The sequence below is a fragment of the Peromyscus maniculatus genome, chromosome 12, assembly GCF_049852395.1.
Source record: "Peromyscus maniculatus bairdii isolate BWxNUB_F1_BW_parent chromosome 12, HU_Pman_BW_mat_3.1, whole genome shotgun sequence".
NCBI lineage: Eukaryota > Metazoa > Chordata > Mammalia > Rodentia > Cricetidae > Peromyscus > Peromyscus maniculatus.
In genome coordinates this window covers 6,582,997-6,609,685 of record NC_134863.1, presented here as the reverse complement: position 1 = coordinate 6,609,685, position 26,689 = coordinate 6,582,997, and the positions used below count along the sequence as shown (strand labels likewise).

Sequence of the window (26,689 nt, the reverse complement as noted above, 5' to 3'; positions counted from 1 at the left end):
TTCCTCTTCTAGTCGCTCCCTTTCTGTCTCTCTTCTTATGATCTCCTGCCCCTCTCCTTCCCCAGCCACTTCTCTTTCATAATTGCCACAGAAGCTTATGTGGTTCCTTCTTTGTGTTACCTTATTGTGGGTTCTCCGTACTGCAACACATTGTCCATGCAATGGGTCCTAAATCCCAGACATGTCCTTATTCTCAGTCCCGGGTGTTCTAGGTCTTTCTGTAATCACTAAATGTCAGTTTCTCACAAAGCTCATGAGACTGAAAAGATCACTGGTAGAGAGCAGAAAAGACCCTTTTCAGAAAAACATGCCTGGAAAGGCAGTTGAGTCCCTAATAAAAGTGTGGATCAGACCTGTACTACAGGTACATAGGTAAAAACCTCACCTGAAGCTGAAGAGAGTAGCCATTGCCCTACCCTGAAAGTCATCTCAGGGACTGATTGTACTCTGTGGTTTTTATCATAAGATTTGTTATAGGGGACCAGTGAGTTCTTAGCAGTAAAGGCACTTGTTGTAAAGACTGAGATCAATACTTTGAGCCTGGAACCTACATGGTTGACTGAGAGAACCAGGTGCAGAAGGGTCACTTCTGCTGGATGCACTGCCAGCTGTTGAGCCTCTCAAACAGAATACGTATAAAAAGAAATTTTTGAATGATTCATTTCATCATTAAACCACATAATAGATGCTTTTACACTGATTGAGATTACCATTCCCTACAAACAAAAAAAATCTGCTCCTCATTTCTCTCCAGAGCTACTCTCTGCCTTTATTTCTCTTCCTTGAAGACAGTCCTGCAACAACCCAACCATATTGTTCATTAGGTTTAATAAGATGTTCCAAGTCCAGTTGCTTTTACTCACATCAAGCAAAGATGCCCTGTAATAATACTAAGTCCCGTGAGCTGAGAGTCGCTTCCTTTCCCCTAGTGTCCCCTGAACCTACCACCAGTGCGGCCTCACCCCACTACAAGCAACACCGACCAGTGACGACTGTGAGGGTAAGAGGGACTTTCATTTCTCTGAGGTAGAAAGGTTACCTCGGTGGTCCCCTTGTGCTTCAGTGGGTATCACATTTCATTCATTAAACTGATCTGAGTCATCACGGATATTAGAGAGCTTATTTAGGAAGAGGAGGGAATGGAACTGTACCAACTTGGTCCTGATCAAGACAGCATACATCACAATGTGGCACAACTTTGTGTCCTGCTGTATGAGTGATCCCACCAAGGTGGGGGCCTCTAGTTTACACCAGTCCTCATGGTTGAAAGATCCTCTGAACATCCTCAAGCTGGACACACTAAGCTTCCAACCATATACTCAAGTTATTTGTAAACCATAGTCTAGAAACAAAAAATACCTTAGTGAAACATAAAAGTTTTTATAGATGGTATGTGATATAAGTTTTGCAACCCTCTATAGGCCAGATAGGTTTACCTGATCTGCCACTGAATAAGAAAAAGTATGCCCAGTACTAGTTTGTATCACAAAGGACAGAGTCCCAGATCTCTGTGACATCATCGAATAATGTACCCATTAATATAGTCTCTTTGTTACTACTCTTCTATGTCCTGATTTCAGTCACACAATGTTAGTGGGCAAAACAGCTTTGTAGACATTGCTCAGCATGATCATGACATTAAATATTTTCTTTCCTATTGATTGCAGGTGATGACTATAAGACATAAATGTGGTATGTATTGTGGGATCATTTTCCTAAGACACACCTGAGGTAGGAATTGTGAAAACACTGGTTGTATTTTGTGTGATACACCACTGTGATGTAACATATTAATGATTTGAGAATTGTTGTGTTAAATTTTTTTTCTTAGTTTCTTTTAAAGGCAAGGGCCACAGCAAGTAAGTAATCATGGATATTTCTATGGTTCTTGTGTTCAATAGTAATCCTTTGTTATTTGAGGGTATTGTACTTCGATTCTTGTTTAAATCTGTTTTCCCCCCAAAAGTAGGATGCCTTTTTCACAACCCAATTTCCAGTTACAGATGTGTACATTGAAAATCAGAATACAAGGTAACTACAAAAATGTATTCAAACCTCATCTCAGATATGCAGGGTCAGTTACATGCTTGTGTTCCTTCATAAATGAGTTAACTAGAACTCAAGAGGTAGTGATGAGGCTCCTTAGCTGTGCATCTTAAGAGCCACTTCTTACCTCATCAAGGGCACAGTAATCCCTGTGGAGAGCTCTGTCTTCTTACATCTGCCTGCAGTAAGGCAGATCTACCGGGATCCCAAACACTGCAGTGACGGCTGTGGTGGTTGGAAGTCCTAGGAAGTGTCACTCGGCATGCAGCAGACAGTCACTGCTTTGAATGGTAGAGGAGCACAGTGCTCCTTTTAAGATGACAAAGCCCACAATTAAAGTACAGGGGAGAGTGGGATGAATAGTTCAAAGTCGATTTATCTTAGATCTGATGTATTCCTGTAAGTTTTGGAGAAAAGCATTAACAGATTAGACAATATTGGCATGGGCACAAAGAGCCACAAAATTTAAGGACAGTGTGCACTAAGATTTCCAGTCATCATTCATTTAATGATCTGTGCTGCATCATCAATCCAGCAATTCATTTAAATTTTATTTTTTTAATTATTATAATTTTATTAATTTTGATATATTTATGCACCATATTTCATCTTATTCATCCCTTATAACTCTTACTGTTCATAGATCCTCTCCCTTTTTACATTTTTCCAAATTTTATCCTTAAAAAATAACTTGCTAGTCCATTTTATGTTAAACATATATGCAAACATGTAGGGGCATCCACTGAACCTGGGATAATGCTACAGGGACAACACCTTTAATTAATCTCTCCCTCCCTCACACAGAAGCCATAAATTACCAATAGCTTCTTAGTTAGGGGTGAGAAAGGTTTTTGAACTTCTCTTCCCTACAAACCACAGTGTTGACCTCTTTGATCTTATATGGGTCCTATGCGAGCAACCAACAATATACTTGTAAAGGAGAGCTGGACAGTGAGCAGTAAGGCTACTTCCTGTCATGGGTAGTTAGACTCCATGTTGCCTATTCCATTTTTGCTCTTGGTGCATTTACACAGGCAGCAGGGAAGAGTGCCACTGGGCATCATTCTATCCACATTGGTGGTGTCTACATGCTCGGGCTCTCACCAGTGAGCTGATGTGTTAAGTGGCACTCTTATGGTGATTGGCTTAGTACATGCCTATCGTGTCTAAAAACCCGAGTTTCATCCCAAGTACTCAATGTAATGTACCCAGGATTACACAGTCTGTAATCTTTGATTTAGAGTGGTAGATTCAAGAAAGTCATAAGTTCAAGACCAGCCTTTTCTAAATAGTGAATTTTAGGCCAGCCTGGGTTAGAGGCCTTTTTCATCAACAAAACATAACAAATAATCAATGAAAAAACAAAAATAATAAACTGAAATAGAAGATCTGTTGATGGAAGCAGAGTGTATAGAAGCTGACTCTGCCAGTAACAGGTTGACTGAATTGCAGAGGTTGGCCACATGCCCATATATATGTATGTGATTAGCACAAATTGAACTTGGTGAATTACTTAGGGAGACTAAAAGAGCACAGAGCTGGTAAGGAGTGGAGAGATATGAATGGAATCAAGAGAGTTAGGGTGATGAGTGGAGATGAATATGATCAAAATACATTTTATGGAAATCTCAAAGAATCACATATTTTATTAAAAACGATGAGGGAACAGTGAGCAGATAAGACGCACTGCCATGCCTTGTGCAGCCACTGCCTTCCTCTTATCTCTTGGCACCTCGAGAGTAGTTACACCATGAAGCACTAGACCCCTTTTCTTGTCGGTTCATGTTGAGGGTTTATACAGGGTTGGCCAATTTAAAGGAACTGTTTTTTTTTTTTGGTCTAACGTTCATGTGACAATTTCATTTAGAATAACTTAGACTCTGAGTCATCACAGAAGGCACAAGCATAAGTCACCTCTCAGTGTGGGTCCTTGATGATCAGAGTCACTTGCTGAGAGGTACCTGGTAGGATGAAGATGTTGGAGAAAGGCTGTGTTTACTAATTCAGAGACCTTCTACAACTTATTTTGGAAGAAATACATAATTGGAGTCAGGGATCAAAGGCACAGCATCTATCTCTTTGCTTATATCTGGCAGGGACTTTGATCAGAGCATCATGGATATGCCTAACATGGTACCCAAGGTTAAAAAGTTAGAGGAATACACAGCTGCTTACCTTCTGAACCTACTTAAAGTGATACCATATGTCCTGCATGAGCTGTGAAATATCCCGGATAAGAAAAGAATGAAATTAAACAACCACTGGTCACTGTTGTGTAGCACACTAAACACTTGCTCAGGATTCAGTCATTCTTGTCTAATTGAATTGTTTTTACATTTCACAAACATCATAGAACACTTGTACAATCCATGTGCTTTTCCTTAGGGTTTAACATATCTTTTACACCGATAAGACTCCTGGGGGTCCTTATGAATTTTTAGTTCACTGGTGCAAAGATGTGATCACAGCGGGATTGCATAGATTTCACTGTGTCATGATGCTCTAACTGGGATTTGAACGCTGCGTATCAGTCACCACACCAACGTAACATAGTCACATTGCTCTTCCTTCTCTATTGTCACATCTGCACTAATTTAGACTTTACCTACATCATGTGACCATAATAGTCTTTATCTACATCATCATGTGATGCATAATTAATTGGACACTGACACAGTGATCTTCCTGAAGCACCATTCTAATTACAGTGACTTACCTGAAAATAAATAAGGAGATCAAGTGACAAACACTCAACTATGTGAAGCTGACATAACTTTCCCTGTTGTGACTGCATTCCCTGTTTCTGCAGTACTAAAGAAAAGGACCATCAAAACAACCGTGATCCCACTTGATACGGATGGACCTCAGATTATGTCCGGTACCTCCAAAGAAACATACATTAAAACAGAAGGTACTGAGGGAATTATGTTCAGTTATGTATAATAGATGCCCTTTATACTATGCACTATTTATAAATCTATAGAGATGTTTTGCTGTAGTTTTTAGTGTGTAGATACTGTTAATTTGTCTAGCTTATCTGTAGAAATACAACCACAGAATTTAAATAGGATAAATAGGTTTAAAGGTTAAAGGTAACCTTTGCCTTTCATTAAGTAGTGGTAAACCATAGGAAACCTGAGACTTTCCTATGAATGAGTATGGCTTCACCTGGGGTAGGCATGAATGACTGAGCCACCCTCTCAGTCACTTTGTCCCAGACATGGATGATGCAGATGTGGAAAGTCTCAAGAGTGATCTGTTTAATGTCCAGAATCTCAAGAATGAGGATGAAATTTGAATTAGATAAAGGCATTTCTAGTCAGGTCCATTGGGAGAGAGCCCTAGGCATGGTCATCTTAGACCTTGTACTTGGGAGGCCAAGGGAGTGGGAAAGATCAGCAAGGACACAGAAACCTGTGTGCTTTTCCTCTTTCCAATGCATAATAGTTAACACTGGTAGGGTTAAGGGTGCTTTGCTCCTGGTTCTGTTATTTAAAGACTGTATTTCCAAGAACACATAGACTGTTCTTCCTCTGCCACTCCCAATGCACAAGCGTTGGAATGTTGTTATACCTCTCCTTGGAAATTTTGTTAGGATTACTTTCCCAGAGGCAGTGGGCAAAGAAAGGTTTAGTTTGCCATATAGTTTGAGTTTGGAGTCCATAATTGGGAAGCAGTAGAGGCAGAAACTTGAGGGAGACTGACCTTGCAACCAGAGCCCAGAAGCAAAGAAAAATGAATGAATGTACTCTCCTGACTTTTCTTACTTTTATACTGCCCAGAATCCCATCGAAGGGAATGCTCGTACCCATAGGGAACAGCTCTTCTCATCTAACTTAATCTAATCAAGATAAACCCCAAGGGCATGCCCAGAGGACACAGACCTCATCAGTTTGACAGCTGGGTTTCAGCATCATGGAGCCTATGAAGTGTTGTTTTTCACTTTTGAGTATAACCTGTATCAGGGCCAATTTATCTATAGGGAACAACTTTCTCTCCTTACCAGAACCCATAGGTAAATGTCTTATAGTGTGATCCCAATGATGCCCGAGAAACAGGTTCTCTCTCTTTTTCTCCCAGGTCTTGTAGCAGCACTTCATGGACCCCACAGGGTGGAGTAGCTAAAGAGACCCAAGAATGGCTTTTTGTTCTGTCAAAACCCCAAGGCTACAATGTCCTGGGAGTAAGGGCTCAGTGTATGACTTTAGCTCTTTTATTTCTTTTTCTTTTTTTAGTTTCTCAAGATCTCTGTGTATTTGCCATGACTATCCTGGAACTTCTTTGTAGACCAGAATGGCCTTGAATTCATGGAGATCTGCCTGCCTCTGCCTCCTGAGAGCTGGGATTATAGGTGTGCACCTACCACCTGGTGACTTGAACTCTTTTGTAGGCAGTGTTCCTCACCTCAGACTGACATACAGGATGGCCGAGACAAGGGAGATTAGAGGTCTGACGTCCATCTTAGATCCTGAACTCTAGCACACACTTGGCCCCATTTCAGAAATTCTTGGTTTAGCCTTCAATATTGAGAACATTCAACATTCAGTTCCTAGGACTAAAGGACTATAGGCACTTGGGTATCGGCTATCTTGGCACCTATCTGGTCACAGGGCTGTGTCTGTCCTCTGTGCTGTCACCATTTGTATCTTTCACTTGTTATAGGCTTTCCTGACTTGTCTTCTTTAGGGGAAGGAGTTCATAATCTCAGAAATGAGTTTCCTGTGTCTTCCTTGGAGCCTCTTCATTAGGCTCGAGGCCCTTGATCCCCACAAGTGTGTTGGCTTCTCCTGTATTCTCTCATTCTTTAGCTGTGTTTGGCTCCACCATAACAGGCAGTGTTTGTAGAATTATTGCATTGTGTTACTCACTGTATACTCTGGGTCTCCTGCTTGTGAGTAGCGTGTCCTACAGAGCCCCATGACCCCACCTCTAGCCGCACACACTTCATATCCCTCATTACAGTTTCTTGCCCTTTATCCTTCTCCAGAAATTTCCCTATTTCCTGGGTGCCATGTTCATTCTGCGTTCTGTGCCTGGCTATCCTTAGAGTCTTGGAGGTTCTTTTCCACTAATTATTTAGTGCCTGACACTGTATAGTAGAACACACTGTCCACAGAATATAGCCTAACCCTCTGGCATGCTCCCATACTCAGTCCAGATAGTTCTTTGCCTTTTGTATTATCTCTAATTATCTCTTCCTCACCAAACTCACCGGACAGGAAAGGCCATTGAGAGCAAAGATATCAAATCTTAGTAGTTTATCTGGTTCAGTCCTGGATCTGGTAGGCACAGCTAAAGGGCTCCTGATGCCTAGCTGTATGGCATGGATATGTGAAGAGAGAAGAAAAGGCTGGACTCAGTCAGCCAGAGGAAGTCCCATAAACAGGGCAAGACTGTATATTAGAAGAACAATAAACCCAGAAAAGGTTGTTCCAAACCTTAGGGATTGTAAGGAAGAAGGTGAAGGAGTGACTGGCATGTGGTCATCACATTGGCCCTCATGAAACTCTCAGTGCTATGACACAAATTAGGAAGGTATCTTGTCTGAAATTTGACCCAACACTCCACTCTCTCTCCACTAGTAACTGGGCTGGAAGCAGCCTGTCCTGTACAGAATGCCTCTTTTGCATGGGAGGACAGAAACCCCACTGAGTTATCTCTCTCCTTATAGCTTTCCCTAAATGAAGTAAAATGAAGGTGCGTATCCTTGACATTGACCTTGTGAAAAAAAGTCCCTACTTATTTTTGTTGTATTTGCAATTTCCTTAAAGACTTGTGCCAGCTGTACAAAGCTTACATGTATACTACATGGCCTAGAAATATTATGAAGTTAAGATTAAAACATACATGCATAATTTACAGGCCATTATCTGTTTTGGTTTATTTCCACAAAATATATATGAAGTATGATAAAATCTTAAATTTGATCATTATTTACACACTTACAGGCCATATGGTGAGTTCTGTTTGAGAGATTTGCAACCAAGATCAACATGCCATTTCAAATAGCTTTATAAGATTTATCATTGAGGTAATTAATGGCTCAATGAGAAGAATACTTACTGAAAAAGCAGTAGATCTGAGCTTGAATCTGCTCACACACATACAAAAAAATTGAACAGAACTGTTCATATTTGTAATCCCATGCTGTTGAGTGAATAGACCGTAGTATTTCTAGTGCTAGCTGTCATCCTATCTACGGCATCTGTGAGAGACCCTGTCTGAAAGAAAGGAGAAAGGGTGATACATCATGGTATGCCATGCCCTCTTTTAGCTCTCATATTTTAATTGTCAGGCACTTACACACACACACACACACACACACACACACACACACACACACACACACACACGATACAATTACCTGAAATACATTTTACGTTACTGCAACAGTCTCATAACCAACTTCTATTACTATTGCAATAAGGTCAAGTATTTCAAACATATTGTAAAATCCTTGAGATTCTAATCACAAAAGTTGTGATCGTCTGTGGCTTTCTCATATAGTTCCTTGCTTCTAATATACATAGCATTTCAGTTGTTGGCCTTAACCCTTAATTTCACCAATAAAGCTGCCAGACCACAAGGAGCTTAATATTAACAGAAAAGATTTTAGGAAGTAGAGTAGTCTATATGTGATTTTTACTTCATGAAAGGTCATATTCCTAGCATCTTGAATTTTCAGGTTACTTATACTTTGCTTAATTTGAATTCCCTTCCCCAAAAGGGAAGGGAGAAATGTTGTAACTGAATTATAGTTTCAAAAATTAAAACGGGGGTCAGAATCCCCTTCTCCCTGAAATCCAGGTGTGCTGTCTTTGTTTTTTGTTTTGTTTGGTTTTTTTTTTAACTTGTCACAAACCAGAGTCATTTGGGAAGAGGAAACTTCCATTCAGAAAATGCTGCCACCAGATTCACCCATAGGCAAGCCTGTGGTGCATTTTCTTCATTGATGATTGATATGTGAGGGCCCACCTCACTGTAGGCAGTGCCACCCCTATGGTGGTGTCACTGAGTGCTGTAAGAAAGCAGGCTGAGCGAGCCTTGGTGAGTAAGCATCACTCCTTCATGGCCTTTCCATCCTCTCCTGACTCTGTTCTTACCCTGTTCAGTTCCTGTCCAGAGTTCCCCCAGAAACTGAGTGTGAAGAGAGAATTGTATGCTGAAATAAACTCTTTCCTCTACAAGTTGTTTATGATCATAGTGTTTGGTCACAGCAATAGAAACCCTAAGTAAGACACTGTGTAAACTATTAAGGAGCATGGGATTATGTCATTTGCAGAACATAGATGTAAGTGAATATACTTGCCATGTTAAATGTCTTATGTTCATTGAAAAAGGCAAGTCCCAGGTAATTTCTTTCATTTGAAGGACTAGGTTTTTATGTAAAAATAAAATTACATATGTGTATATGATGTGAACAAAGTAAAGGGAACTAACGAGATGGGAGGAGAAGGCGGTGGTGTGGGTGCAGTCTTACATGCAAGTGCTCTTCTGAGAGTGGTACACTATGTGATGGTACACTGTGACTATACTGTGCCAATTGAAAAGGATATATTTCTTATTCTGACTTCTGTCCAGTGTTACCTTTAAATTTGAGACATATGTTAATTTTGCTCTTTTTTGTGTGGTAATTCTATAAATGTTGGTACTTGATAGTTGATAATATCATTGTTGTCAGCTATACCCAAATTGACTGTTTCCCAATTGCTCTACTAACTCAACATTGAACTTAAATTTCTGGAATTTTTGATTGATTCTTTCACATTGTACTTTGGATGAATTCTTAGATAATGTGAATTTGGAAGGTGGTTCCATGCTTCCTTTCCTTCTTTCGTCATGACTTGCAGAGTTGTGTTACTATGTACAGTTGTCTCAGTATTTCCTTAGAATTTTTTCCAGACTCCTTAGCACCAATATCTGAAACTAATCAAGCCCTTATATTACACTGTGTCTTATAGGGCTATAACACATACATGTTCTCCATGCTCCTTAGAACCCTGTAGAATACTGACAATACTCAGCACAGTATAACAAAATATAATACACGATATGCTATACTTTAGGGAATAATGTACACACAACATAGGCAAGAATATTTTCAGATATGTTCATCCTAGTAAAATTTCCCAAGTAAAATGGATACATTAGCATGGATCATAACTAGTGATAAATTCTGAGTCAACATATATGGATTGGTGGAGGTTGAAATAGATTTGAGACATGTGCCTCAGGAAGTATCAATTGTTCCCTGCTTTAAAACAGGAAGTGACAGTATTTTGTTGCTTAATCATAAAGCTTCTTTTATTAGAAAAGATAGGTTGGATCAGTGCATAATGACTTTTTCAGCCCAGCCTGCTGACCTAACTGCAGTTGAATCCCACAACTCACATGGTGAAAGGAGAAAACCAGACCCCTGAAGAGCTCCTCCTAACTCCACCTGCACACAGACACACATGCATGGTTTCCTCCAACCAGAATAAATGCAGTGTGTATTTTGAAAGACTTATTTACTTTCATGCAGTGAAAGATTCTTCCACATTGATTTAGATTCCCATTGTCTAGGAAGCCAAAAGTTCTGTTCCTCATTTCTCTTCAGTTCTTCTCTTTGCCTTAATTTGTGTGACAGTAATATAATCCACAGTTCTGGAATAAGCAGAAAGCAAACCATTCCTAACACTTTGGCTGGCTCTTAAGATTCTGTTCCTTATACTGGATCGCCTTGCCCAGCCTTATTGCAAGGGGGGTGCTTAGTCCCATGGCAACTTGTCGTGCCATGATTTGTTGACACCCACGGGAGGCCTACCCCTTTCTGAACAGAGAAGCAGAGGAGGAGTGGATTGGGGGGAACAATTAGATCAAGTCACATATGCTAGCCACATAGACTTCTATACATCCCTGGAGTAATTAAAAACAATACCATGTGTTGACAAGTTACTTTCTGTCTTTTTAGAGATACACGAAAACTCCACTACATTTTCTTCTAGAAAACAGGGAGAGCTACCCGTGATGATGGTGGAGGTAAGACTGCCTTTCCTCTCAAAGTAATATAAAAAGTTACTTTGTCCCTTACATTGTAGTGGATATGAAATTCAGTTAACAAAAGCCAGGTGCATCATGGGTTAGCTCAGGGAGAAAAGGAACTGGAATTGTGCCAGCCTGCTCCTGACTGAACTGAACATAAAAGTATGCAGTGCCATTTATCACAGTTTGTGTGAGAGGATAGTTTCTCCTGAAGAAAAGGGTTCCTCTTTAGATGCGTGTATAATTTTCACTCAGAAGTTGACAGCCACTTCTGGTTTCTAAAATCTTGATGCAGTTTATGTTCTACTTATGTTCCAAAGTTTCTGGGTTTCAGCATGGAGATGTTGAGTGGTAAGACTTCTACTGCATGAGGATTAGTGTAAATAATTGAGGCCCAGCTGGAGGAGGAATTATCTCACAGTCAGGTTATAAAGATGCAGCTTGGCTTAGGGAACATTCAGCAGAGACCAAACAAATTAATTTGGCCTTTGAACCAGCAAAAGTGGGAATGGCACAAACTATAGAGTCCCAGTTCTTCTGGGACATTGTCACATAATATACTAACACATAGGACTCTTGCCCATTTTGATTGGCATCATACTATGTCAACATGTGTTCTAAAGACCCATGTAAACAGAATTTAGTATGACCTGTGCCTCAAACTGTTTTCTTTCCTTTAAATTTCAGGTGGAGTCTAGAAAACATACCAGTATGTATTATAAAATCTCCTTGTTAAGACACATTTTAGAAAAGTATAATTACTGGGTATCCTCATGTCTAATGCACCACTGTGATCTAAGCCACCTATAGGGAAGAACTTGGATTTTGGTTTTTAAAAAAAAGTAGTACCTGAAGTTAAAAAAAAAAAACTGGGGTTGTCTACTGTCACTGGATTCAGATCTGATCTCGTTAGATTGTTTGAGATGTTCTGTACCAGGCTGTGTCTAAATCTGTTTTTCCCCAAGATAGGTATCCTGATTACCCAGTCAAATCTCCTGTGACAAACTAATGAATTAACAAATTAGGATGAAAACTTTACCTACAGTATATATGTTCAAAGCCCATTACATGTGGTACATTTATTTGTTTGTGTGCTACTCTATGGAAGAATAAACCATGGCACAGAGGTAAGTGATGAGGCTGTTCAAGAATTGATCAAGAAACATTTCGTAGCCCAAGCACTTAGTAATCCCTAACTTCCAGCATCCCAGCATCTGCCTTCAATAGGTCAAAACTGCAGAGATCAGGACCCTGTAGTGACTACCACAGAGGGGAAATGCCCAGGGCATTACTTCTCATCTACATACAGACATTCCAAAGAATGAAAGGTTAGAAAGCCCACAAGCTTCTAGTCAGATCAGCGCTTCTGAGAATGGGAGACAGACACTGCATGGGGAGATGGGGCAGGGGTTTTTCACTTAGGCTTTTGCTATACATGGCTTTTTCCAGTATTCTCTATTGTCACGTTGCCATGAATTTAGACTTTACCTACACAGTCCATGTATTGCTTAACTGATTCAGTGATCCTCCTGAAGCTCCATTCTCACTCTGTTGACTGTACCCGGAAACAAGCCGTCAGATCAAATGGACAAACACACAGTTGTTAGGTTCCTCTGTTTTTCTGTCATGAGGCTGACATGACTCCCTGTTATAATGCATTCCCAGTTCCTGAATTCTTAAGGGAAATTTGTCAGGAGCAAGCTGTTGCCCCTCAGGATGTGGAAGGATCTCCCGTTCCTGAAGTAGCACACAAACAACACCAATAAAAATGGAAGGTGCTGTGGGAATTCCATAATTCTGTCCAATTGTGTATACTGTTGCAAATTATTTTCTTTCATATATAAATCTATAGAGAAGCTTAAGACTTTTTCCTATGTAGAATAATACTAATATATCTACGTCTTCAATGTATATACAACCACAGAATTTAAAATGCATCTGATGTCACCTTATTCAGTAGCATGAACTGGTGGAAACTGAGGCTCATCTTGTATGCATCAGGGTGGTTTCACCGGGTGTAGACAGGAATGGGTGAACCACCCTCTCTCATACTTTCTCTCACATGTGGGTGATGCAGATGGAGTAGGTCTGATGTTCCTCAAAGTGACCTGGTAAAGTTCCAGCGTCTCATGACTGAGGGTGAAATTCACCTTAGATAACAGTGTTCCTGGTTTGATCCAATGAGCAAGGATCCAGGGGTGGTCATGTTACACATTGTGTTAGAGGATCAGGGAGTGGGAAAGATATCAATAAGGACAAGGAAAATGAGAGGGGGGTGTCCTTTTCCTCTTTCAATGGCACAGTGGTAAGCAGAGTCTGGGGAAAGTGTACTTTGCCATTTGAAGACAGTATTTCCCAGGACATTACTCCTTTTTCAAGGGTTGCTTTTTAAAATTTAATGTTTTCCTTTTCTTTCTTGAAAACTTATACAATATATTCTGATCTTGGTTTCCCCTTCTCCATCTCTTCCCAGATTCTCCCCACCTTACCACCCATCCACTATCTTTATCTCTCACTGTAGAAAAGAAACAAGCAAATTAAAAAAGAAAACCAATATATAATCAGTGTAAAAGCACAACAAATACACACACACACACACACACACACACACACACACACACACACACACACACTCAAAAAAGCAACATAAAAACACCAAATCAGAAACTATAATATACTTGTAAAAGACCAGTAAGATTTTAAAAATGCTCCCCCAAAAGCAATATGAGACCCAAAAAGTCTACAAAACCATTAAGTATGTTGTGTGTTGGCCATCTACAGCTTGCATGCTTGCATTGGGTCTACCCTTAAGCGTGGTTAATATACCTAATGAGACTCTATTGGAGAAAACTGATTTTTCCCTTGAGTTCGCCAATGAAGATAGCTTCTTGGTTAGGAATGGGAGCTCCTGTTCACTTCCCCCTTTGATGTAGGAAGACACATCTTTAATCTAGATCTTTTGAGCTGGGAAAAGACAAGCAATTGAGGCATGAAGACACATGCCTTTAACTGAGAACTTGAGGCAGGAAGCCACACTTTAATCCAGCCCACACCTCCTGCTGGAAGCCTATATAAGAACATGGAAGAAGGAAGCTTTTGCTCTTTGCCTGATTGTTCTGGTCTTGTTAACAAGTGCATTCCTTCACTGGCATTACATCCTATTTCTTCCAAAGATCCAAATTAGAAGTGGGTCTTCCTACTTCAACTTAAGAAAAAAATTCCTCACAGATATGCCCTCCATTTTGGGGGGTTAGTTCATTCCAGATGCAAACAAGTTGGCAAGCAATAACCATCACACCTTCTTAAGCAATAATGCCAAGAAGAGTTCATTAGTCATCCCACCTCAGCTAACCTAATAGATATAATCTCACACTTCCATGCCCAGTATTGGGTATCATCCAATTGACTGTTTGACTGTTGAGATTCACCATGATTGTGCCCATGAAGTATTGAGTTCACTTTGTGTACTAACACGATAGAGCCATTCTGTCTGGTGAAGGACAACATTCTCTCTTATACTCACAGAAACCTGTAGATGATAGTCTATTGTAGGCAGAGTTTCTCTGGGTGCTAGCAGCAGCTTCATAAAAACCACATTGAGCTTTAACATAAATTATAAATGTTTACCCAATAGCTCAGGCTTATTACTAACTAGCTCTTACAACTCATTCCTATTAATGTATCTTCTCCCATGAGGCTTAGCGCTTTTACGTCTATCCAATTAGGTATGTCTGACTCGTTCTGCATCTGGCTGGCAACTCCTCTGACACCACCCTTCCATATCCCATCATTCTCAATTTGGCTTTCCCACCTAACTTTTACCTGTTCAGCTATTGGCCATTTAGCTTGTTTATTAAACCAATCACACCAACATATATTCACAGTGTACAAAAGGATTATTCAAGAGCAGTCTAGCAGTTAGGGTCCAATGAAGCAGGCAGAACAGAACCCTTCCCTTTCTTCCTTCAGGACTTGTAGCAGTCCATGCATAGTCCTCTGTTCACTGTTAACTCCTGCTTCACGTGGCACCAACAGGGTAGAGTGCTGGGTAAAATGGATGTTTACTCTGACAGAACTACCACGTCTCCTATATACTGGCAAGGAAGGGACTAGTGTTAATGGGTAGCTCATTTCCAGCCTATGCGCCTCATCCTGGACTGCCATGCAGGATGACTGAGGTGTAAAGAAGGTCAGAGACGTGTCCATCATCCTTGAGCCTCTGACCTTATGAGTGAGCAGGGATCTGATCTCTGACCCCTACCTTGGCTCTTTTTCATGCATTCTTGATTCTGATTCCAAGATACAGATGGTGCCTTAGGAAGTTCCCATAAGCTAATACCCATGTTCCAAGGGCTAAAGGACATGAGCAATTGGGGATCCACCTTCTTGACACACATCTTGCTACAGGCTGTGTCTGTCCTCTATGTTTTGTATATTTATGACTTTCTCCTGGAGTATCTGACATGGTGGTCTTTGGGTGGAAATGAGTTCATATCTGAGGATTGTGTTTCCTCCAGGCTCTCATCTCTTTGGTAGGTTGATGGACTTTGATCTTTACAAGTCTGTCTGATCTTCTGCATTGTCTCATTGAACAACTCTGGGCTTGGCTCCTTCTCACAGACAATCTCAGTAGCCTTAATACATTGTGTCTCCTCTCCTTAAATTCAACAGTTATTGCTTCTGAGCAAGGTGTCCCTCCTAGACCTAGGAGCAGTCTCTACCCCCATTATCTTCTTCCTCCCTTCTCTGGTGCATTCCTCTGGGATCATGGGTCCTGTAGACACTGCACCTGGTAATGCATCAAGGTGTGTGATATCCTTTCTACCTGGGAACATTGAAACATTGCTCAAAAGAATGCCCAACTGAGTCTCTTATGTCCCATATCTCTTTTATTCCATAATTTTCTCTCCCTCACTAAGCTCATCAGAGTCACAAGACAACTTGGAGAGAAGAAGACAAAACAGAAACCTTCTCTGGAGACTGCATGCCCAGAAAGACGGTTGAATCTTAATAGGTTATCTGACTCATGCCCTTGCCTTGTGGGTAGAGGTGAAACCTTGCTGTTGAACAGCTGATACACTTGAATATGAAAAAAGAGAGGGAAGAGTTGAGTCTAAAATCAGCTAGGAAAGGTCTCCTAATCAGATTAGTGTAAAAGAACAACTAAATTACATTAAAAAAACCTGAAAAAGTTTGTCCCAAAATTTATGGAAAGTGACAAAGCCAAACCACTGACTTTTGATGGTCAATTTGGAACTCTCGAACACCTAATGCTCTGACCCCAATTAGTGCAATGTCTGCTAACTTCCTTGACACTGTGTCTACTTTATACCCGTCTGTAGCTGTGCTGCAGGCACCCTCATGTACAGACACCCTCATTTTGCATGGAAATGCAGAAGCCTCTGAGAAGTGTCCACCTTTATAGTGCTTTTTTGAAGACAAAACACATGGCCTTCACCTAGGCCTTGCCAAAAATGTACGACTTCTGTGCATGGATCTGGCTACCACTTTATGTCTGAGACTAAGTGGTGGGATGAGTTAAGGGTCCTGGGTGAGATTTCAAAAGATGGTCCTAGTATTGGCCTCCATAACCTGTTTGGTGTGGCATAGTCACACAGGGTGAAGAGTGAGTATCATGGGTCACAGTCAGCAAAAGGGCTGACACATGTGCTGCCTTTCTGGGTCTGGGCCTGCCGGTGGGTAGAATGGAAGGAGAGAAGTGATTCAGACTCATAAGAGAGTTGATAAATCTGCCTGGGTCTGGGCATAGAGAGGCTTCATGGGTGGGCAGCACATTATGATAGAACAGGTTTAGAATAGGTTTAGAATACTCCAGAGAGCTGGGTATGGGGCACTTACCTGTGTCCATACCTGAATTGGCATTAGGTTGAGGGTCCCTCATAAAGCTAGGCAGGAAGGACAATGGAGGATGACCCCTGCCAATACCACCACTGAGGGATCTGACACTAGGGGATCAGAATGGAGGGCAAGTGGTAACTGAGTGTGTGGACTAATGCAGGATAGTGCATACCCTCCTCTCGCATCCATGTGCATGAACACTTACCTGCAGCCAAGCAAATGAATCTAATCCACACCTATGATCAAACCTACACTCACACATGCACATTCATGCATACCCATGAACAAGAAATCTGAATGGCATGTGGCACAATTGCAATAAATTCATAACCATTTCTGGTTAAAGATGTAGTAAAGTCAATTATTGCCAAATATCATGCCACCATCGGGAAACTTAATCACTTGCATGATTTGCTTGTATTCCCAGATCATTGCACATTGCAGAGATTGTTGATTCCTTGGGTCTCTATTGCATTGGAACTGATTTATGTAACATTTCACTTGCTCAATTTGAGTGTTTATTTCACTCATAAGACCGTCAATCATTAGAAAGCAATTACCTACACAATATTGAGAAAATCTAAAGTTCTCGTTGTTGGTTTAGCTGATTTTATGAACATCACATGAACCCACTAAAATTGATATACTTATGATATGAAATGGATACATAAATATTGTCTCCTTCTGAAAATATGAAATAAAGAAGCAAAATACATTAAATATATAGATTTCCATTAATGAAATGAAATGTTTAAAACTCCTCTCCATGTCCTTTGAAGAATGGAAATTATCATTTCAACAATGCTTGAGTTTGCTAGACAAATCTTTTTAAGAAATTTTTTATTCATTCCACATATTGACCACAGATACCTCCTTCATCCCTTCTGCTCTGCCTCTAGCCTTTCCCCACAGCCTACCACTCATCTCCTCCTTCAAAAATGTATGGCCTCCCATGGAGAGTCAGCAAAACCCAGAACATTCAGCTGAGGAAGGTCCAAGCCCCACACCCTTTCATCAAGGCTGTGCAAGATGTCCCACATTAGGCAATGGGCTCCAAAAAGCTAGCTCATGCTCCAGGGATAGATCCTATTCCTACAGTCAGGGTGCAGTGAAACACACCAAGCTACACAAATATCTCACCCCCACCGAGGGCCCAGTACAGTCCCATGTAAGGCTCCACAGCTGTGGGTCCAGAGTTAATGAGTTCCCACTAGCTTGGTTCAGTTGTTTCTGTAAGTCTTCCCATCATGGTCTTGATGCCCCTTGATCATAGAATCAATCTTCCCTCTCATCGACTGGTCTTCTGGAACTCAGCCTGGTGCTTAGCTCTCTGCATGGGTTTCTATCAGTTATTCACTGAAGGCTCTATGATGACAGTTAGGGCTTTTCACCAATCTGATCACCAGGGTAGGACAACTCAGGCACCCTTTCCACTATTGCTAGTAATCTTAGCTGGGGTCATGCCTGTGGATTCCTGGGAACTTCCCTGACCAGGTTTCTCCCTATCCATACCATAATGTCTCCCTCTATCAAGATATCTCTTTCATTGCTCTCCCACTCTGCCCCTGTTCCAGTTCCACCATCCCATTCCCCTATGCTCACATCCCATACAACTACCCTCCATTGTCCCCCATAACCCCCAGTTCACTCAGGAAGTCTCATCTATTTCCCTCTCCCAGGAATTCCTTGCATCCCTCTTAGGTCCTCCTTGTTACCTAGCTTCTCTGGTATGTACTCACTCATAAATGGATACCAGAAGTAAAGAAAAGGGTAACCAAACTACAACCCACAGCTCCAGATAAGATATACAAATATTTTAATATTTGCATATTGATGTTATTCCTTTTCACCAGCCTCACTGGTTATGTTGATGGACAATTTTTGCATCCAACTGAACTTTCAGATGTGCTAACACCTGCTGAATGGATGTCACTCTGGATTCAAAGTTGCCTATTTCATCTTTCAAAATGGTCTTTGCTTCTCCTAGTAGTTCATGGGTTTTTTTCTTGAGAGTGGCTAATGAAAGCACTCTCATATATCACTAGGCATTTATCTGCCAACATTCTATCGTTACACATCTTCTAAGTCCTGGAGTTTCTTTTGTATTTCTAGTTCTGCTCTTAGCTTGTGATTCTCTTCCTAGTCCGTGCAAATTTCTTTATGTTTTTTGATCTTGGAGTAAAATGCTGACATCCTATACAGCTGCTTCCTTCATAGTGATTCTCTTCTTTCCAAGTTGAGAGTTTCATGTGAGACTTTTACTACATAAAAGATTGTATTCCTGCCGTCCTCATCTGTCAACTCTTACCTGAAATTGGAATGATAAAAATTGTAAACACAAACACTAAAGTTTAAACACAAGTTTGGCCACAGGGAAGGATAAAATTCTTCTTTCCAAGGAAATCGATGCCTTCTCTAAGCCCAATGACCTGGATTTGAAACTCAGAACACACCTGGCAAAAGGGGAGGAACAGATCCCACAAGCTATCCACTGACCTCCACACCCAAAATGAGACTTCACAAGTGGCCCTAAACAGAATACATGTGAAAATGTTAATTTAACAATACACAATCAAAGACAGATTATTTTATGTTGCTTTGGGTGTCCACTGTCTAGAAATGCAACAAATCTCTTACTCATATCTCTCCTGGTCTTTCTCTGCTTTAATTTCCTTCAAGGGAAGACGGTTCAGCAGCTGCCCAACCATCCTGTTCAGTAGGTCTAGTCACATGTCCTAAGTCCATGCACTTTTACCCACATCAAGTAAGGATACTACATAGGTAGGAAGCAGGACCAAGAGCTGACAGTCTGCAAGCTCATGACTTTCTGTCCCCCTAGGTTTAACGGAAAATGATGACACACTTAGACCAGATGGCCGCACAGAAGAAAATCCCTTGGAGGTAAGAGGGCCTTTTTCTCTCTAAAGTAGAAAGGTTACTTTAGTGATCTTATGTTTCAGAGGATATCCCACTGAACAACAAAACTGAGCAGGCATCATGGGTATTAGAGAGTTAGTTTGGAAGGGGAGAAGAAGAATTGTACCAGCCTGTTCCAAACTGAATAGAGCATCAAAGCATCCAGTGTTAATTATCAGTCTTGTGAGCAGGCTTTTTCTTCTGGAGAAAAAAGATCCTCTTAGATAAAACTTAAAGTTTTGGTTTAGAAGTTGTCAGGCACTTCAGATCCCCTCAATTTCCATGCAGTACGTTCTACAACAGTCATATGGAGCAATCTTCCTATGTCCAGTGTAGGGATGCTGAAGGTTAGACTTTTAACACGTGAGCATTAGTGTAAATAATTGAGGCTACATTGTGGCAGGGTTAATTTCATAGCAGGATCATAAAGATGCTCCAGCATGTTGCAGTGTGGCTTAGGGAACACGCAGCAGAGACCAAACAGATAGTGCCTCTTGATCTGGTGTGGGAACCAGCAAAAGTGGGAAGGGGTACAAGTGAGGAACACCAGTTCTTTTGTGACACCATCATATATACTAAAGCAGAGTCTTTTATTTGAAGACTCTTTCCCACTTTGATTGGCATTATATCATGTTCATATGTGTTTCAATGACCCATGCAAACAGAACTCATCATGACCTAGGCCACAGACTGTTTTCTTTCTTTTATGTTTCAGGTGCGTTGCCGCAGCCAAAGAAGGAGTATGTATTATGGAATCTCTTCCTTAAGACACCCTTTACAAATGAATTTTATAAATACTGGGTATCCTTATATCTAAGCAGCCACTGTGATTTATGCCACCTATTGGGAGCATTTGGACTGTATTTTTTTTAAAGTGGACCCCTAAGTTAAAAAAAAATAGTGGAGGCATTTGTCCATATGCACTGGATTCAGCTATGATGCCTGTAGTTAGTCTGGAATGGTGTATACCAGGCTACATCTAAATCTGTTTTCCCCAAGATAGGTATCTCAATTGCTCAGTCCAATCTACAGGGACAAGCTGTTGAATTACCATATTAGGATACACGCTTGACCTAAAGTATATATGTCAAAGCCCATCACATGTAGTACATTTATTTGTTTGTGTGCTACTCTATGGAAGAATAAACCATGGCACAGAGGTAAATGATGAGGCTGTCCATGCAGATCAAGAGACCTTCTATAGCCCGAGGTCTTGGTAATCCCTAACTTGCAACATCCCAGTATCTGCCTTCAATAGGTCAAAACTGCAGAGATCAGGACCCTGTAGTTACTACCACAGAAGGCAAATGCCCAGGGTATTGTTTCTCATCTACCTACAGACATTCAGAAAAATGAAAGGTTAGAATGCCCACAGGCTTCTAGTCAGATCAGTGATCTGAGAATGGGAGACAGACAATGCATGGGGTGATGCGGCAGAGGTTTTTCCCTTAGAGTTTTACAGTACAGTACAGTACTGATTTGGAACACACACACACACACACACACACACACACACAAACAGTTAGTTAGAAGAGTAGCCATGCTTTGAAAGAGGGCAAGGAAAGGTTTATGGGTATAGAGGAGGGTTTTCATTGAGAAACAGGCGTGGGAAATGATGTCCTTATTATAGTATCAAATAGGAAAGAAAGATTTTTTAAAGAAATAGTTAGATATGATTGTTTTTGCTTTCTCTTATATTTCTTTTGTCATGTTTGGTTGTTTCTTTCAGAAATTTTTATTTCAAGTGGGAGACAGATAGGGAGTGCATCCAGATGAGGGGGGGGTTGGGAGGAACTGGCAGGATCAGGGGGAGATGAAACTATAATTTAGGAATATTGTATGAAAAAATCTGTTTCCAACAAAAGGGAAAAAATGAAAAATTAAAAAATTCTCTCATGCAAATTTAAGATCACGATTTTAATAGAACAAAAATAAATGTAATATATATAAAAAATAATTACAAGATTTAGTAAATAGACAACATTAGCATGAGCACAAAAGAGACACTCATCTAAACAATAATATCCACTAGGAACTCCAGTTACCACGTATCTCTGGATCTGTGCTGAAGCATTTTCTTAATAGAAGGACGTTTTTTAAAGATATATTTATTTTCATTTTGGGTATACAAGTGTTCACCTGCATAAATGTATGTGGACCATTTGTAGCTATGATACATATGCAGACTCAAATTAGCTGTATGGTTTCTAGCAACTGGAGTTATAGACTGTTTTGAGCTGTTTTTTCTGTGATAGAAACCAACCAGACCTGTGTCCTCTACAGGAACAGCAGGGGATGTTAACCTCTGGTCTCCTTAGCTCCTGGCAACAGGTTTTTAAATGTGAGCTAGACTCTGGGCTCCAAGGGTCTTCTGCTCACTGGTAGTCAGTGTCCATACTGCCTGTGAGTGGAAGCACTAGGGGGACCACAGGCAGCAGGTAGGAGTGAGAAGAGCATCGTTATTTGCAAAATGGTTTCTGTATATTTGCTCAGGCATGTGCTATGAAGGCCTTTGGCAAAGAAGAGCTAGTTCTTGAGAGAGAATGTGGTTATTGCATACCTACCATTTCTAAGGCCTTGGGTTTGAGCTCCCAGTATGCAAAAGATGTGCTGTGGTTGTATAGCTTTATAAACCTCCTTCAGAGGTGCCGATGGGAGAATTTTAAGTTCAAAGTCATCTATTTCTACAAAGTGGCATTGAGATCACTGTGGGCCAGAGACCGTTTCTCTGAAAAAAAGTGAAAAGAAAACAACAGAGGGGAGTAGGACTTCGTCCATTGCCCGTGTGTCTGTGTGTGGGAAAAGATTCTGGAGAAACAGAACTTTCATGAAGAATAGATGAACAGCACCTTGCAAACTCACATGTAGCCTGTGTAGACTACCATTCTTTTAGCTGAACTCAGTTCAGACTGTCCACACAGTTTCAGGGGACATCTGTCACCTACAATGGCACCAGGCTGCTTTTCCAGCCTCTTCCTGTAGAGGGTTTATCCAGGTTTGGTGAGATTAAAAGAGTTTCCTTTCCTCCCATCCTCCACGTGACAGCTTGGTTTAGATTGACTTGGAGCCTGGAAGCATTGGTATCCTCCCAATTTTGTTCCGGAGGTTCAGACTCAGTCACTGAGAGGCCGGTGACAGGTTGAGGATGATAGAGGAAGGTGCTGTTTACTGATCCAGGAATCCCACAGCTCATTTGGGAGGTAGCTCACACTTGGAGTCAGGGACTGCCTGCAGAGCATGTCTCCTGTCAGTTGTTTCTGTCAGGAGAGGTCGTCACTGGCACACAAATGCAGCTGTTACTGCTCCATTGTGTGAAATGTCACAAGTTTTCAAAGCTTCTTACCTTCCTACCTCCCATGGACAATGCCATACATTGTCCATGAGATGTACTACTATATAAGGGGCAGTCAAAGAATGAAGAATAACAGTTCTCCAGTGTTCTAGAGTAAATGCAACAGTTTGTCTGAATTCAGTTACTCCTGTGTAGCTGAAGTCTTCTGGTATCTCACAGACATCACAGGGCACTTCTGAATGCCTGTGCTTTTTCCTATAGTATATATTACAAAGATCTGTATTAGCTTAGTGAGTCCTGTGGGTAGTCCTTAAGAAATTCTTAGTGTCTTAGTGAGCAGCTGGTGAATGGAGCCATTGCAAAGGTGTCATGGGCTCTAAGAAGGATTAGAGTGATACCACTCTGCTCTGACACCACACTCACAAAGTGTGTTCAGTCATGGGGCACTTCCTTCTGCATTTCCACATAAATTAGCTTTTACTTGTCATGTTCATGTAATGCTTAACTGGTTGTACACTATTCAGTGATCCTCCTGAAGCACAATCTCACTCTGATGACTGTACCCGGAAACAAGCAATCAGATCAAATGTACAAACACACAGTTGTTAGTTTCCTCTGTTTTTCTGCCATGAGGCTGACATGAAACTCTATTCTCGATGCATTCCCAGTTTCTCCTTTATTGAAGAGAATTCAGCAGAGAGAAGCAATACCGCATACAGATGTGATGACACCAGAAATCTGTAAATTTTATTCTATAGAAATTCCTAATGAAAAAGGTATGTTGTGAATTCTGTAATTCTGTCCAGTTGTGTAATGTGGTGATAATCATTTTCTTTATATGTAAATCTAAAGAGAAGCTTAAGACTATTTCCCTATGTAGGATAATTCCAATATATCTAAGTCTTCAATGTAAACACAACTACAGATTTTAAAATGCATCTGATGTCACCTTTGGCTCTCATTCAATAGCATGAACTGTTGGAAACTGAGGCTCATTAGTATGAGTCAGGGTGGCTTCACCTGCTGTAGACAGGAATAGGTGAATCACCCTTAATCCTTTCTCCCACATGTGGGTAATGCAGATGGAGTATAGCTGATGTTCCTAAAAGGAACCTGGCAAAGTTCTAGCATCTCATGACAGAGGGTGAGATTCACCTTAGATAACAATGTTCCAGGTATGATCCAATGAGCAAGAGTCCACTAGTGGTCATGTTATGCATTGTTTTTTCAGTTAGCAATGGGGTAAAGATTTCATTAAGGACAACAAAAATAGGAGGTATCTGTTCTGTTCCTGTTACAAGGACATAATGGAAAGTGAGCAGAGTGTGCTATTTAATGTGCTTTGCTTATCCTCTCATTGGTACACATTTCCTCAGAACATTTACTGTTTTAAGTCTGTGATACTACCAATAATTCACGGTTTGGGATGGACTTACTAGCTCTGCATTGTAACTATGCCTGCCTGGATAATTTATTCAGTTGTTGTCACAAAATCTTGTGAAGATAACCTAAAAGGGAAATGGTACATTTTCAATATAGTCTCAGCTTATAGACTGTAACACAGGGTAATTATATATACAGGCAGGAATCTGTGGCAGAGTCCCGTTATAACATGTCAGCGACCAGAAGATTTAATTCTCATGCTCAGCTTACCTTTTTATATAACCTTGATCCCTTCCTAAGCCATGATGTCATGCAGAGTTCAGTAGTCTTTCCACCTCACCTAACCTAAACTGCTCTAATCTCACACTTGCTGCCCAGTACTGGGTATCATCCAATTGACTGTTGAGATTCACCATGACAGTGCCCATGAAGTGTTGTGTTCACTTTGTGTCCTTACCTGTGATAGATCCACTGTGTCTGGGGAGGAACAGTATTCTCTCTTGTACTCTAAGGAACCTGTAGGTGATAGTCTAGCAGAGTAAGCCCAATGATAAAGGAAGAACAGAGCCCTTCCATTTCTTCCTTCAGGACTTGTAGCAGTCCATGCATAGTCCTCTGTTCACTGTTAACTCCTGCTTCACGTGGCAGCAACAGGGTAGACTGCTGGGTAAAATGGCTGTTTAGTCTGACACAACGACCACATCTGCAATATACTGGCAAGGAAGGGCCTAGTGTTAATGTGTAGCTCATTTCCAGCCTATGTGCCTCATCCTGGACTGCCATGCAGGATGACTGAAGTGTAAAGGAGGTCAGAGACTTGTCCTTCATCCTTGAGCCTCTGACCTTATGAGTGAGCAGGGATCTGATCTCTGACCCCTGCCTTGGCTCTTTTTCATGCATTCTTGATTCTGATTCTAAGATACTGAGTGTGTCTTAGGAAGTTCCCATAAGCTAATATCCATGTTCCAAGAGCTGAAGGACATGAGCAATTGGGGAGCAACCTTCTTGACACACATCTTGCTACAGGCTGTGTCTGTCCTCTATGATGGTATATTTATGAATTTCTCCTGGAGTATCTGACATGGTGGTCTTTGGGCGGCAATGAGTTCATATCTGAGGAGTGTGTTTCCTCCAGGCTCTCATCTCTTTGGTAGGTTGATGGACTTTGATCTTTACAAGTCTGTCTGATCTTCTGCATTGTCTCATTGAACAACTCTGGGCTCGGCTCCTTCTCACAGACAATCTCAGTAGCCTTAATACATTGTGTCTCCTCTCCTTAAACTCAACAGTTATTGCTTCTGAGCAAGGTGTCCCTCCTACATCTAGGAGCAGTCTCTACCCCCATTATCTTCTTCCTCCCTTATCTGGTGCATTCCTCTGGGATCATGGGTCCTGTAGACACTGCACCTGGTAATGCATCAAGGTGTGTGATATCTGTTTGTCTGCTGTGAAGCTGACATAACTTTCCCTGTTGTGACTGCATTCCCTGTTTCTGCAGTACTAAAGAAAAGGACCATCAAAACAACCGTGATCCCACTTGATACAGATGGACCACAAATCATCTCTGGTACCTCCAAAGAAACATACATTAAAACAGAAGGTACTGAGGGAATTATGTTCAGTTATGTATAATAGATGCCCTTTATACTATGCACTAATTATAAATCTATAGAGACGTTTTGCTGTAGTTTTTAGTGTGTAGATACTGTTAAATTATCTAGCTTATCTGTAGAAATACAACCACAGAATTTAAATAGGATAAATAGGTTTAAAGTTTAAAGGTAACCTTTGCCTTTCATTAAGTAGTGGTAAACCATAGGAAACCTGAGACTTTCCTATGAATGAGTATGGCTTCACCTGGGGTAGGCATGAATGACTGAGCCACCCTCTCAGTCACTTTGTCCCAGACATGGATGATGCAGATGTGGAAAGTCTCAAGAGTGATCTGTTTAATGTCCAGAATCTCAAGAATGAGGATGAAATTTGAATTAGATAAAGGCATTTCTAGTCAGGTCCATTGGGAGAGAGCCCTAGGCATGGTCATCTTAGACCTTGTACTTGGGAGGCCAAGGGAGTGGGAAAGATCAGCAAGGACACAGAAACCTGTGTGCTTTTCCTCTTTCCAATGCATAATAGTTAACACTGGTAGGGTTAAGGGTGCTTTGCTCC

At 41.0% G+C, this 26,689-nt stretch overlaps 2 protein-coding genes across 2 annotated transcripts in view; one reads left to right on the top strand and one right to left on the bottom strand.

The window, feature by feature from the left end:
- The window catches only part of LOC121821659 (immunoglobulin lambda-1 light chain-like), a 755,041-nt gene that overhangs the window by 553,605 nt on the left and 174,747 nt on the right, over positions 1–26,689 (bottom strand). The gene's annotated exons all lie outside the window — the stretch shown is intronic.
- LOC143268061 (uncharacterized) overlaps positions 1–26,689 on the top strand; it is a 104,944-nt gene that overhangs the window by 22,928 nt on the left and 55,327 nt on the right. Inside the window, exons 11-19 of the mRNA XM_076548524.1 lie at positions 930–1,000; positions 1,668–1,692; positions 4,856–4,957; positions 11,000–11,067; positions 11,758–11,779; positions 19,769–19,830; positions 20,561–20,585; positions 23,806–23,913; positions 26,019–26,120. Of these exons, the coding sequence (XP_076404639.1) occupies positions 930–1,000; positions 1,668–1,692; positions 4,856–4,957; positions 11,000–11,067; positions 11,758–11,779; positions 19,769–19,830; positions 20,561–20,585; positions 23,806–23,913; positions 26,019–26,120 (585 nt within the window). The remainder of the gene's footprint in view (positions 1–929; positions 1,001–1,667; positions 1,693–4,855; positions 4,958–10,999; positions 11,068–11,757; positions 11,780–19,768; positions 19,831–20,560; positions 20,586–23,805; positions 23,914–26,018; positions 26,121–26,689) is intronic.